This window comes from Lygodium microphyllum, chromosome 2 (assembly GCF_053477565.2).
Source record: "Lygodium microphyllum isolate KBCC chromosome 2, Lygodium_microphyllum_v1.1.10, whole genome shotgun sequence".
In the NCBI taxonomy this organism is placed as follows: Eukaryota; Viridiplantae; Streptophyta; class Polypodiopsida; order Schizaeales; family Lygodiaceae; genus Lygodium; species Lygodium microphyllum.
Genome location: NC_141136.1, coordinates 140,902,181 through 140,916,305, shown reverse-complemented (window position 1 = coordinate 140,916,305; position 14,125 = coordinate 140,902,181). Strand labels below are relative to the sequence as shown.

At 41.2% G+C, this 14,125-nt stretch overlaps 1 protein-coding gene across 2 annotated transcripts in view; it reads left to right on the top strand.

Annotated features, from left to right (window-relative positions):
• LOC148040403 (uncharacterized) overlaps positions 1-14,125 on the top strand; it is a 56,502-nt gene that overhangs the window by 35,495 nt on the left and 6,882 nt on the right. For both annotated transcript variants that reach the window (XM_087699339.1, XM_087699347.1), the window contains exons 3-7: positions 11,514-11,580; positions 11,740-11,840; positions 12,139-12,183; positions 12,288-12,788; positions 12,880-12,982. In XM_087699339.1, coding sequence (XP_087555465.1) covers positions 11,514-11,580; positions 11,740-11,840; positions 12,139-12,183; positions 12,288-12,788; positions 12,880-12,982 — 817 coding nt within the window. The remainder of the gene's footprint in view (positions 1-11,513; positions 11,581-11,739; positions 11,841-12,138; positions 12,184-12,287; positions 12,789-12,879; positions 12,983-14,125) is intronic.

Below are 14,125 nucleotides of genomic sequence, written 5' to 3'. Positions count from 1 at the left end.
TTCCAGGTTGCAGAGGAAGTTTGGGCTGGTAAGCCACCCTCTTATGCGCATCTCCGTGTCTTTGGATGTGAGGCATTCTGCCATGTGCCCAAGGACAAGAGGAGCAAGTTGGATCCAAAGAGCATTAAATGCATCTTTCTTGGTTATGGTGATTCAGGAGAGATAGGCTATCGCCTATGGGATCTGCAGGCGCGGAAAATAGTACGCAGCCATGATGTAGTCTTCCATGAAGACAAGATGCACAGGCAGCCTAAGAAAGTGGTTGAGATCCACAGAGTGATCTTTCAGGAGGAGCCTAGAGCTCCTGCACAGCTAGTTGGACAACCTACAGCTGCAGCAGATGCTCATGGTCAGGGTGTTGGACAGGCAGCTGGGCAGGCAGCAGAGCCTATAGTGAGACGGTCTGCTAGAGACAGACGTCCACCTGATAGATTTCAGCCCTCTATGCATTATATTTTGGTTACAGATGCAAGAGAGCCTTTCACTTATGATGAGGCTATGCGCAGGGGTGACAGTCACTCCTGGGAGAGGACTATGTAGTCTGAGATCGACTCCTTGTATAAGAATGAGACTTGGGATTTGGCTGCCTTGCCTAAGGGCAAGAAGGCTTTGCCATGCAAGTGGGTGTACAAGCTGAAAAGCACCCTTGGACACCCCAAGCCGGCATACAAGGCTAGATTGATAGCAAAGGGTTTTAAGCAGGAGCATGGTGTAGACTTTGATGAGGTCTTTTCTCCTGTGGTTAAGATGACCACCCTGCGCTTGGTCTTGGCTTTGGTTGCTCAACTTGACTTAGATCTATATCAGATGGATGTCAAGACGGCTTTCTTACATAGGGACTTGCATGATGAGATCTATATGGAGCAGTCTAAGGGATTTGCAGAACCTGGCAAGGAGCACCTAGTGTGCAAGTTGAAGAAAAGTCTTTATGGCTTGAAACAGGCACCTAGGGAATGGTATCATAAGTTTGATGCCTTTATGCAGTCACAGGGCTACAGCAGGAGTACTATGGATCCGTGTCTTTACACGAAGAAAGCTCGTGATGGTTCATTGCTTATTTTGGTACTCTATGTGGATGATATGCTGATAGCAGGGAAAGCTCATGATGAGCTAGATGCTCTTAAATCTCAGCTAAAGAAGAGCTTTGAGATGAAGGATTTGGGACAGGCCTCTCACATACTTGGTATGCGCATTAGACGCGACAGGCATCAGGGACTCCTCTACTTGTCACAGAGGGAGTATATTCATAAAGTCCTTGAGCGCTTCCGTATGCAAGACGTAAAGCCTATTGGCTGTCCATTGCCTTCTTATGTGAAGGTATCACAGGCCAATTGTCCGCAGACAGATGAGCAGAGGGCCGAGATGGCCCAGATCCCTTATGCTTCAGCCGTGGGCAGTTTGATGTATGCCATGATAGCCACTCATCCAAATATTGCCTTTGTAGTTGGTGTTGTGGCATGCTATATGGCTACACCTGGTAGGAAACATTGGGATGCCGTGAAGGGTATCATGAGGTACCTGAAGGGCACAACAGATATATGTATTTGCTATGGCAGCCAGGATACAGGGGTCGTGGGGTACACTGACTCCGATTATGCAGGACATGCAGATAGTAGGAAGTCCACTTCTGGCTATGTATTCACCTATGCTGGAGGTGCTGTCTCTTGGATGTCCAGGGTTCAGAAGTGTACGGCTACCACTGAGGCCGAGTATGTTGCAGCCACTGAGGCTTGCAAGAAGGCCATATGGCTAGGCCGTCTAGTTGCTGACCTTGGGATTGATGCTATACCTACACTGCATTCAGATTTTATGAGTGCCATTCAGTTGGCCAAGAATCCGGTCTTCCATGCGAAGACGAAACACATTGAGGTGAGGTATCACTTCATACGTGGTGTCGTGGGGGACAAGTCTGTTGACCTTGTCAAGATCTCCACTGACGAGAATCCTGCAGATCTGCTCACGAAAAGCCTCACTACTGAGTGCTTTGCCTTTCTCAGGAGATTGATGGGCGTTGAATGAGATGATGCATTTCCTCATCCCTTGTACCTATGTACAGTTGTACTGTCGTTTTCTTTTCTTTTCTCTCTCACTGGGGCAGATTCGCCTTTAAGTGGGAGGTTGTTGGGGTAAAGGCGCCTCCGCCATGCCGCCCCGTGTATTACTACACTGACAGTACCCGCCACTGCATACTGCAGGTGGCAGGCGCTCGTCACGTCACTTTATTCTTTACATTCATTTTTTAGTGACTAGTAAATAAAGGAAGGCCCGGTCACACATTGTGACTGTTGGAGTTCCCATTTCTTGTCTCTCTCTTTCTTGCTCTTGCTCTCCCGCCATAGCTCGTGTGCAAGCTTCGATGAATGAAAGGTTCAAGATAGGTCTAAGATAGACCTAGCTTTAACTCAACTAGAGTTAACTGACCCTAACTCTTAACTTTAAGAGTGGTGACACAACTTATAACTTTAGTTGTGTTCACACTAAGAACTGAAAAAGAACTAAAGATTGAAACATTGGGCACTGCCCATAGAATTGGTAAATTCTAACACCTCCTTATAGTGCCAATGTGTAAAGTACAGGAATGATCAATCACCAAAGGGTAGTAAGTTTAATGACTTGTGAAAAGCATCAAATTTCTCACGAGGTAGTGCCTTAGTGAAAATGTTTGCAATATTTTCCTATGTAGAAACATACATCAAGCTGATCTCGCTTGCATAGCATCTCTTTTTGACATAATGGTAATGCACCTCAGTCTGTTTTGTGCGAGCATGAAACACAGGATTTCATTACACTTCAAGAGCACTTTGACCGTCAGAAAGAATGGGTGTAGGACCTGCTAATGGTAAATGTAGATTAGCCAACAATTTGCGCAACTATACACATTCTAATGTTGCCATGAAGGCTACCTCGTACTCAGCCTCATAGAATGAGGTATTCGTTGTAGGCTGTTTCTTGCTTAGCCATGAAATGCATGAACAATCCAGAAAGAAACAATGTCCAATAGTAGATTGCCTAATGTTTGCATCACCAACCCAATCTGAATCACTGTAAATAGTGTCCAGTAGTATGCAGTCCAATTGATGTACCTTCCAACCATAATTTGCAGCCATAGCAATTGAACATCTCACTGTACTCATATGGGATGTAGGAGCAAAAGTTTCTTCATAATCTATGCTTTTCTTTTGTGCATGGCCTTTTGCTACCAATTGTGCTTTGCACCTGTCAATGGTACCATTAGCCTTGCGTTTGAGCTTAAAAACCCATTTTGTGTCAATGGCCTTCTTGCCAAGTGGTAAATCCACAAGATCCCATGTAGAGTTAGTGGCAATAGAGTCTAACTCATCTTGCATGGCTTGCATCCAATGTACATCTTGTTGAGCTTCGTCCAAGGAAGTAGGCTTATCATCATCCAACAGTGAGCTTATAAATACATGCTTATCACAATCATCTACTTCCATAAAATTAGTACTCTCCTAGAGAGTTTGTAACATCAATCTCGAGATTGTTTTTGCTGCATTTACAGCAACCCTTTCATGCTGTATTGTATCTTCCACTGCATGTAGCAAACCATCATCAATACCCCGCTGTTCAAGCACATATGCTGCAACAACAATTTGTTGTATTATGTCTGTCCAGCCATTTACAGCAGGCATGGACTCCAAAGAAAGTGGCAAGAGACCTTCAAAAGACATTGCCAATGTCATGGATGGTTGGCATTCGAAATTGATAATGTGAAAATGCAACATTTGCAGCAAATATGACATCCAAACTGGCCAAAACTTTCTTTATGCATACATCATACAAGAATAGCCCTTGATTTCCGAATTGTAGCCGATAAATATGCATTTTATAGCCTTGTTATCAAGCTTTCCATGAAGCTCTTTTGGAACATATGCAAAGGCTACGCAACCAAATACTCAAAAGTAGTCAACCTTGGGTTTCTTGCCATGCCAAGCTTCAAAGGAGGTGATTGTCTTTAGTGCTTTAGTGGGTGCACGATTCAACACATGATTTGCACGTTGAAGGCCTTCTAACCAAAATTTATGAGGCAACCCCTTGCTTTTGGACGTACAATGAGTCATCGTCTTAAGAGTGGGATTTTTCCTTTCAGCAACACCATTCCGTTGAAGAGTCATTCTAATAGTGGCTTAATGCGTAATGCCATGATCAAGCAAATATGTCTCAAAAGCACGAGACATGTACTCTGCCCCTCTATCTGTGCGAAGTGTCTGCGCTTTCAAGCCAAATTTAGCCTCAAGCTTTGCAACAAGATGTTTAAAATGCACAAACACATCAGATTTTGCTTTCAACCCATACACCCATGTATACGAGTATTCATCAATAAATGTAAAAAAGTAAATGACCTCCAAGTGCACATGTCCTCATGGGACCACAAACGTCAGAGTGAATAAGCTGCAATTTCCGGACAGCATGCACAACACCATTCTTTTTTAAGGAAAATTTGTGCATCTTGCCCAAAATATATCACTCGCATGCATGAGGAGGTGGAGTCTCCACTGGAGGCAATGCATCTACTATTTGACACCTCTGACGGGTCATCAAACTCCCAATACTCATATGTCCATAGCGGGCATGCCATAGCTTTGCATTTTGCATTGCAAATGATAGAGTAGTGACTGCCAAAGCATCATGAGACTGCACACCATAGGTATCTAATAAAAACAAACCCTTATACAGGGCCCTAGATAGCTTGAGTGCATGTTCCATCTCCTTGTCTCTAACAATGTATTTGTTATCTTTAAAGATGACCTAAAAGCCATACTTGTTAAAAGCAGAGATAGACAACAAGTTCTTTGTAATGCTAGGCACAAACAAGACATCTAGAAGCATGAAGTTAGAACCATCTCCAACAGTAATACTGACTATCCCAATGCCACAAAATCATAACCACTGCTGTTCGCACATGTGTGTGTAGCATGCTTCCCAGCAAGGGCTGAATGCAAAGAGGAAAACAAATACTTCCTAGAAGTTATGTCTTTGAAACTCCATTGTCAAAATACCATGTTTGTTGTGCATTAAATGTTGAATCAACCATTGAAGAATCATATCTATAAGTCAGAAATGCATAGTCCTCCTCCACAAAGTTGGCTGAAGCATCAGCATCGATAGATTTGTTGGTTGATGTCTCTTGGACAGCCGAACCGGAGTGCTTTTTCTTCTCTTTGGCTAATCTCTCATAGCATTCATTAATATCGTGACGTGGCTTCTTGCAATAATGACATTTCCCCTTCTTTTTAGACTTTTCTATGTCTTGGACAGCCTTATTTGATGGTTGTTCAGCATCACCCTTTTGCTGTTTTTTTGCATTTTGCTGGACTTTTTCTTTGCCTTTGAACTTGGAAAGCATAGCCACATCTCTTGAATGCAATGCAACATTTTTCAAGCCTGTTCCTCTTGCAACAAGAGACCTTTCAACTCCACAAATGTAAGGGGCTGCTATCCTCCGCCCCCCCCCTTGACAATTTCAAAGAGGCAATTTCCGGACAGCACGCACAACACCATTCTTTTTGAAGGAAAATTTGTACATCTTGCCCAAAATATATCCCTCGCATGCATGAGGAGGAGTCTCCACACTAGGCAATGCATCTACCATATGACACCTCTGACGGGTCATCAAACTCCTAACACTCATATGTCCATAGCGGGTAGACCATAGCTTTGCATTTTGCATTGCAAATGATAGAGTAGTGACTGCCAAAGCATCATGAGACTGCACACCATAGGTATCCAATAAAAACAAACCCTTATAGAGGGTCCTAGATAGCCTGAGTACATGTTCCATCTCCTTGTCTCTAACAATGTATCTGTTATCTTTAAAGATGACCTAAAAGCCATACTTGTTAAAAGCAGAGATAGACAACAAGTTCTTTGTAATGCTAGGCACAAACAAGACATCTAGAAGCATGAAGTCAGAACCATCTCCAACAGTAATACTGACTATCCCAATGCCACAAAATCATAACCATTGCTGTTCGCACATGTGTGTGTAGCATGCTTCCCAGCAAGGGCTGAATGCAAAGAGAAAAACAAATATTTCCTAGAAGTTATGTGCTTTGAAACTCCATTGTCAAAATACCATGTTTGTTGTGCATTAAATGTTGAATCAACCATTGAAGAATCATATCTATAAGTCAGAAATGCATAGTCCTCCTCCACAAAGTTGGCTGAAGCATCACCATCAGTAGATTTGTTGGTTGATGTCTCTTGGACAGCCGAATCGGAGTGCTTTTTCTTCTCTTTGGCTAATCTCTCATAGCATTCATCAATATCGTGACGTGGCTTCTTGCAATAATGACATTTCCCCTTCTTTTTAGACTTTTCTATATCTTGGACAACCTTATTTGATGGTTGTTCAGCATCACCCTTTTGCTGTTTTTTTGCATTTTGCTGGACTTTTCCTTTGCCTTTGAACTTGGAAAGCATAGCCACATCTCTTGAATGCAATGCAACATTCTTCAAGTCTGTTCCTCTTGCAACAAGAGACCTTTCAACTCCACAAATGTAAGGGGCTGCTATCTTCCCCCTCCCCCCCCAGAGACAATTTCAAAGAGGTGTGGAAACTAATATAGGACTCTAGAAGAGAGTTCAATGTGATGTTTACCAGTTTAGCACCTTGAATGATTTCATTCACATTGAACAGTTGCTCGTGCAAATCTTGTATGTGAGTAAGGTGATTTGTCATGCTATCACCCTTATCTATGTTCACATTGGTCAACTCTCTATGGAGATAAGATATTCTGGCCTCATTATGTACTGCAAACATATGCTCAAGTACATCCCATGCTGATTTTGAGGTCTTTCAAGACCAGATGTGTGGAATGATTGATCTTTTCAGTGACAAGGCAGTCAAAGAAAGTGCTTGTGCATCTTTTGAGTCCCATCTCCTTTGATCCTCGGTAGGAGGGGCAACAACACTAGCAGCCTGTCCTCTAGCGTTACACTGAGGTGTTTGAGGTGCAAGACCTCTTGGTCGCTACAAATCACCTATAACATAGTCCCACAAGTCCTTCGCTACAAGAAGGTTGCAGACTATGAAACTACACAATCGATAGTTTGATCTATCAAGTTTGTCCTCCTAAGTGAGAACTCCAAGGATGTGGCTTTGATCATTAGTCCCTTGATGTGCCATGCTGTTAGTAATGGACAAAAATCTGCAGTCAAATACTTCTTTGCTGAAATATAGTTATTACTCAGAGTACCAAAAATCCCTTGGGGATTATGTAACAAGTACCAAATTGTCACAGAAATGCCAAAGTGTGCCCAATTTGACCCAAATCAGCACTCAACCAAGAAATAACAAGAATGCACTGCTGTACCACACCTGGCTCGAAATGCGTATCCTCAAAATCACAAATTACAGCAACATAATGTGGATTCTTACCAAAATTTATTGAATTTTCCCAAGATTTTTTGCTCAATTTGAGTGTAACAACAATTAAATGTTGTTGTATTACTTGTTTGCTGCCTTGAAATGTGTGTTGGGCAAAAGCGCCAAATTTCTTCCTAAAATTTCAAAGAAATTGAAGATATTTATACCTTACAGCTTGGTTTTCTGCAGTAATGTCACCTCGGGGTGTATGCCAATAGCGAACAATAGCTGGGATTTGCCTCATAATGCATGCTAGAGCCTCTAGGACAAAAAGGCCTAAATTTCTTTCACAAATGTCGATGAAATTGTGCAATGTCAGCGTTTTCAATGAAGATTCGCACGTAGGATTGGAAATCGGGCAAAAGCCCCAAAATTTGTGCCGGGAATGTCAAAGAAATTGTGAAACTTCTTCGAATTGATCGTTAATTTGAACTACGGGAGTGAAATTTGACAAAAGGCCCAAATTTTGGGTGGCATGAGCTGAGATTCGGAAAGAGATAGTCAAAATGGATGGGAAATTGCAGAAATTTAAGAAAACCTCTAAATTTGAAAATTAGGGTTTTTGCACTTTTTAGGGTTTGCAGAAAATCACACGCAGGGCCAAGAATATGGTTGGCAGAGGTGAGAAAATAAGGGGTAGAGCTGGAAATAGCAGCAGCTCCTCCAAAACAGTAAACAATAGCTCCTCGGGCTGCATATGGGACTGCATGTAGGGCTGTTCGCAGGCTGAAAATAGCAGTAGCTCGTCCTTCTCTTCCTTGGGCAGAGAGCTAGTTGACAACAAGAGGACCTTAGGTGGGCGGCACTGGCTGACGGTGGCTGAACTGAATCCACACGTAGAACTTGCTTTGATACCAAATGTTGGGAAATGATAGCCAACTATGGAGAAGAGAAAAGAGAGACAATGAGAGTGTGCTGAAGCAAAAGAGTAGAGTGTACTTGCTGAATTGAAAGAATGAGAATGAAAGGTACAAGATAGGTCTAAGATAGACCTAGCTCTAACTCAACTAGAGGTTAATTGACTCTAACTCCAACTCTAAGAGTGGTGACACAACTTATAACTTTAGTTATGTTCACACTAAGAACTGAAAAAGAACTAAAGATTAAAACATTGGGTATTGCCCATAAAATTGGCAAATTCTAACAAGATTGATAAAAGCTAACCATGTTGCAACAAACAATGAATGATATAAATTGAGATGGACATAATCACAAGTGATGTGGGGATGAGGGCATAACAAGGGCAACCAAAAAAGGAGATGAGAGGCAAGGGACTAGGATGGCAGTAAAAGTACAAAAGTTACATTAAAAATCTAACAAAATTTTAACATTGAGCTTTGAAATTCAGAATTTGCATCATCAAAGTATCTTAATAACAAATAATAATGCATAAAGCTATCATATAACATTGAATGTGAAGCAAATGATATAACTGTCCCTTGATACTAATTCTTATTAATAACATGATGTAAATAGCCGAAGGACAAGCTGAATAATTAAGTTTTGATAAGAAAGTTCAACTAAGCTATAGACAATAAGAAGTACATGTGTCATGCTCATGTCACAAGTCATCATTCACAATCATTAAGTAAAAAACATCTTTATAAAATTAGTGAGACCAAATAGTTACTTAATTACATGTGTCATGCTCATGTCACAAGTCATCATTCACAATCATTAAGTAAAAAACATCTTTATAAAATTAGTGAGACCAAATAGTTACTTAATTACATGTGTCATGCTCATGTCACAAGTCATCATTCACAATCATTAAGTAAAAAACATCTTTATAAAATTAGTGAAACCAAATAGTTACTTAATTGCTAAATACTAAGTGTACGTGGCCAATTGACAAAAGCAACGATGACGGCGTACCAAGTGCAATCAAGCAGCAATTTGGTTGGTAGAACATTGGTGTTGGGCAGATGACTACAAGTCAGGGTGGTGATTATTCAGAAGGTGGTCATAGGTCCATTTTGGCTAACTGTAGATGTGATGATGCTCTTGGCTGCACGTTGGCTAGGCTGAGACACAACTACTCTGAGCTACTTCCATGGGCGAGTGATATAAGGGGCCAAATGGCATCGACAATGGCCGAAACCATGATGTACGACTGTCAATCACCACCTGTTGGAGTTGATGGAAATTTGAGTAAATGCCAAAAGCAATGGCTTTGGGGAATAGTCGGCCAAGGTGTGGTGCTCAATGGCAATGGCTGTGTGGAAAATGATCGTAAGTGATAGCGAGTGTGATGAATTAACCTTGCTTTGACGTTGCTGTTGGCCGAAGCATGAAGTAATTGTGCAATTAATTGAAAGATAGAGAATGAATTAATGGATGCACAATAACTCAATCACAAAAAGAAAGCCGATGCATTAATCAGTGGGGGAGAATACAATACCATAGGTGATCAAAATGAATGATGCCACCCTTATGTCTAATGAGGCACAAAGTGTCTTTTTATAATAAAAGAAAATCCTAACAGTTTGACTGTCATAGGAAACCCTTAAAAAATCGTAACCCTAGTGTCACTTAGTGCTTAATACACTAGGGGTAACAATTGCATTTAGTGACAGTTTAAATGCCCACAGAGCATGGATCATGGATCAAAGGGCATCAATGTGTAGCCCATGAGATGGCCTACAAGTATTCTAAGGTTAGGGGAACATTGTGGTGGGAGGATGTTCATGCTGATGGACTTGAGCTACACCAATTAGCCATTCATTATTTTGTCATACATTTAGTTCATATTGTTTGAGTTGCTCTAGAACTCTTGTAGCCATATAGCATTAAAAAGAAAGAAATCGCCTCGGTACTCAAAATGCAGATGATTCGGTCTTTGTAAGTGTCAACTTACACAAGCTTAGCAAATGTGTCATTGCCAACATAGATCCCTTTCTGGAGTGGTAAGAGTAGCAAGAGGAATAGCAACAACATCATCAAGATGAGGAGGATCAGAGTGATCCTTGTGATGCACGATTTCAAGATTCCTAGTGATGCTTGCATCTTTGGTATGGATAATAGCCCATTTTGAAGTGTATTTGCTCCAAGTATCTAGGCCTTGGCATTTATGATATGCTATTTTGTTGTGTTGACTTTGTTAGACTGTGTACTTTAGTCTTTAGGACTTAGTATATAGCAGTAAGTGGCTACCAAGGTCTTGCTAGCCTTTTATTTACATGTTTTGTACTCACTGATGGACTGAATGCAAGGCCCTCAATGATGGTTGACAACCTAGACTGGCAGATGGGGAGCCTCCATGAACTGAGATGTCCTCCGTATCAAACAGCAGTGGAGAGTGCTGAGGAGTGAGTGATTTGATGAAGACTGAATGAGAAAGGCGAATGATGACAATGACCAACCCCTTTTATAGGGAAAAATTGGGCATTCATCCTACCATGCACATACTTTTTCCAAAGGGGAATAAGACATCAAACACAAACATGTTTGAAAATATAGTTTGAGTATGACTTGAACCTTGAGCCTGAAGCATATGTTTTTTTAAATGTAGCTCAACAAATTATGAGAAAAATACTAAACTTATAAGCATCTTCAAAACAACTTGTAGATAAATCGTAATAGATAACATGTGCCGATTTCCAAACAAAATGATATGTGCAGAGAACTGAAGTGCTTAATGCACGAATTACAATGTTGAAGTTTGAGTCAATATAAGAGTAACTAACATCAAGCCAACAAGACAATCATAGACACTAGAGGCCTACCAACTACAAATTAGGTATTGGACCTGCCACCTTTTTGCCTATGTGCATCATGTGAATTCAATTATGACCTTGCAAGTTTGGGCTTGTAGTCAGGTACTTAATTCTTTCATTCTCTTTGAGTCCCTCTTCTGCTTTCTGTGCAAACTTCACCTGTGTGGCCTATGGCACATGGGCTGAGCTACAGTTGGTAAACAGACGATCAAGTTTTATTCGGGCTTTAATGATTCTGTTGATTGACAACTGCTAAAGATTATAGAATTTAATCAATGCCAATCCACTGCTCACCTAGTTGCCAGGTTGGCCTGGGCGTTTTTTATTTGTTGCCTTTATCAATGCCTATTCCTGTTAGTTAATCACTTCAAACATTTAGAGTCACTTTTCTCTTTTCTTTTTTCTGGCAGGGGCGAGTCAACTCCACAGATATCCTGGGTATGGGAAATACTGACCTTGTTGCTGGAAAGTATGAAGGTATTGAATAGCATGTCTGCAATCTGTTGTGCTCTTTAACCATAAGTGAAGGTGTTGAACAAGTAGCTTGAGTGCTGGATTCTCTGACAGGTGGTGCTCCGCAATCTGTACATGCTGGTTAGTAATAAGAGATAACTTTAAGTTTCGATCTCTGAGCAGGAGGCTTCAAACTCTGGGAATGTACGGTTGACCTTGTGAACATCCTACAAGGAGAAGTCAAGGATGGCCGGTTAACATTTAGAGGAAAACGTGTGCTAGAGGTCTGTCTTTTCTCTGTCCTTCCTGGTGTGTTTTCCTATGGCACAAAAGAGTATGTTAGCTTAAGTAGAAGTTCTCCACATGGTCAATCTTGACACCATTGCTCACCTTTATGGACAGGCTGTACAAATAGATCCTGTATTAGACTTGTCTGAATGTATTGTTCTCTTTAAAAGTATACAAGTATAAAAGCCTTAAAGTTTCAAAATGTTTTACTTGGCTGATAGTTTATGATGGCATCTAAAGTAGCATCAGTGTTATTTGTTAAGGTCTTGATGTCTCTTCAATCTGTGTATACAGTTGGGGTGTGGACACGGCCTGCCAGGCATCTATGCTTGCCTTAAGGTTCTTGATTACTTTACCTTGATTTGCTTCATAAGCTCAGCTCTTATTCCTTCATAGGGGTGTTTCATTTGAATCTCTGTCAAGATATCATCTGATAATGGCAGGGGGCTTCAACTGTGCATTTTCAAGATTTCAATGTGGAAGTGCTCAGGAGTCTTACAATTCCAAATGTGTCTGCCAACCTTGACATGGCCTGGTCACGGCAGTCTCTTAGTGACTCTGGACAGAAACCAACAAAAGTAAAACAACTCTCTCCTGATGTACACTACTACGCTGGAGACTGGAATGATATGGACCATTTGCTATCTGTTGTTGAGACAGAACCATTTGGATTGCCAGATGAAGATGATGGCAAGGAGGTTGGTGCTGGCTTTCATGATGGTGAGAACTTGGAAGAAAGCTTGATGCAAGATTTTTCAGAGAAACAAGGTAGCTTCAAATCCAATGCAGGAACAATAAGGCACTCCAGGAAATTGTCGGGTAGTCGTGCCTGTGAAAGGGGCATTGAGGCTGATGTTTCAGAAGGAGGTTATGACATCATTTTAATGTCAGAAACAGTGTATTCGATGGCATCCCTACCCAAGCTGTATGCTCTAATTAAGAAGGTATGACCAAACGACATCAGCTTATCACTATGCTAGTTTGTCGCCAGTAAAACTCTGTGTCTAATTGTGTTTTTTCTGGCTGACTTTGTAGTGTCTCCGGCCACCGTATGGGGTGGTGTATCTTGCTGGTAAAAAGCATTACTTTGGTGTTGGTGGTGGGACACGGCCTTTCAAAGCACTTGTTGAAGATGATGGTATGGTTGTTTGATTTCTAGTCTCTCATGAACTTGATTACATGCATGCATGTGCCTAGACACAGTATGCATTTAAGTGCGTTTGTATTGTATGTGTGCATGCAAGGGTTATATAGATGTATGTGTTGTTGGATGGATGGATGGATGTATGCATCTTCCATTTTCTTCTCATTAGTCTCTGCTAGATTTCGAGTGGATGTGTCAGAAGCCTTATGAATTCACCAATGCCTTGGATTGCTCCTTGCAAAAGAGAAACACAGGTTTGATACTGCTATGACAAGACCAAGTGTATCTATTGCTGATTTCACAGCTTGATTACTGCCATTGCGTGTTTATAACACTGCAAAATCTATAAACATAACTGAGAGTCAACTGAAATAAAGACAAAGTGGCCTAGTATGCTTGCATACCATCAGATTAGTTGCAGCCAGTAATGCAGGAGTCTGTTGTGGGTTTTATTAATCAAAGTAACATCAACAAGAGCTCACGGCCTCCAAGCATGGCATCACGCAATCCTCGGAGTATCTATGTCTTATGCTCTTCAATCCTCAGCATTGTTGCAGCAAACATTGTTTTCTAGGCCAGGACATGGTGTTTCTAGAAATACAAAATGCATTTTTAAGCAATCAGGGTTTGAAATCCTCTTGTGACCCTAACCATACCCCAAACCAAAAAAGAAAACCCCACTCCAGAAAAAATGAAAAAAAGACATTAGGAGTTCTAAACTCAGTGTGAGAATGCTCTAGGCTCTAGGCTTTATCTCTTTTCTTGCCATGTTGTAGATTGGTTAGTTATGACATTTGGCATATATTATTATTATTGACGATGATATTTAGATCTCACTGGTAAAACAGTTTGGTCTAGTCAATCATCATCGTGCATTGTAAGTGTAATTGAAGCAACAATGTGTTTCCATTCTCATTGTCATAGATCATTGACTGTTATATGTTGAAAGTTTAGAGTCACAAGCTACACAACTGAAAGTGGAAAAAACTGTCTAATGCATCCATGTTGAGAGAGAGAGAGAGAGAGAGAGAGAGAGAGAGAGAGAGAGAGAGAGAGATTATACTTGGAGAGAGAGGGAGGGGTAGAGAGAGAGAGAGAGAGAGAGATGACGGGCTGCTGCTCCCGCGCCGTGCCGCC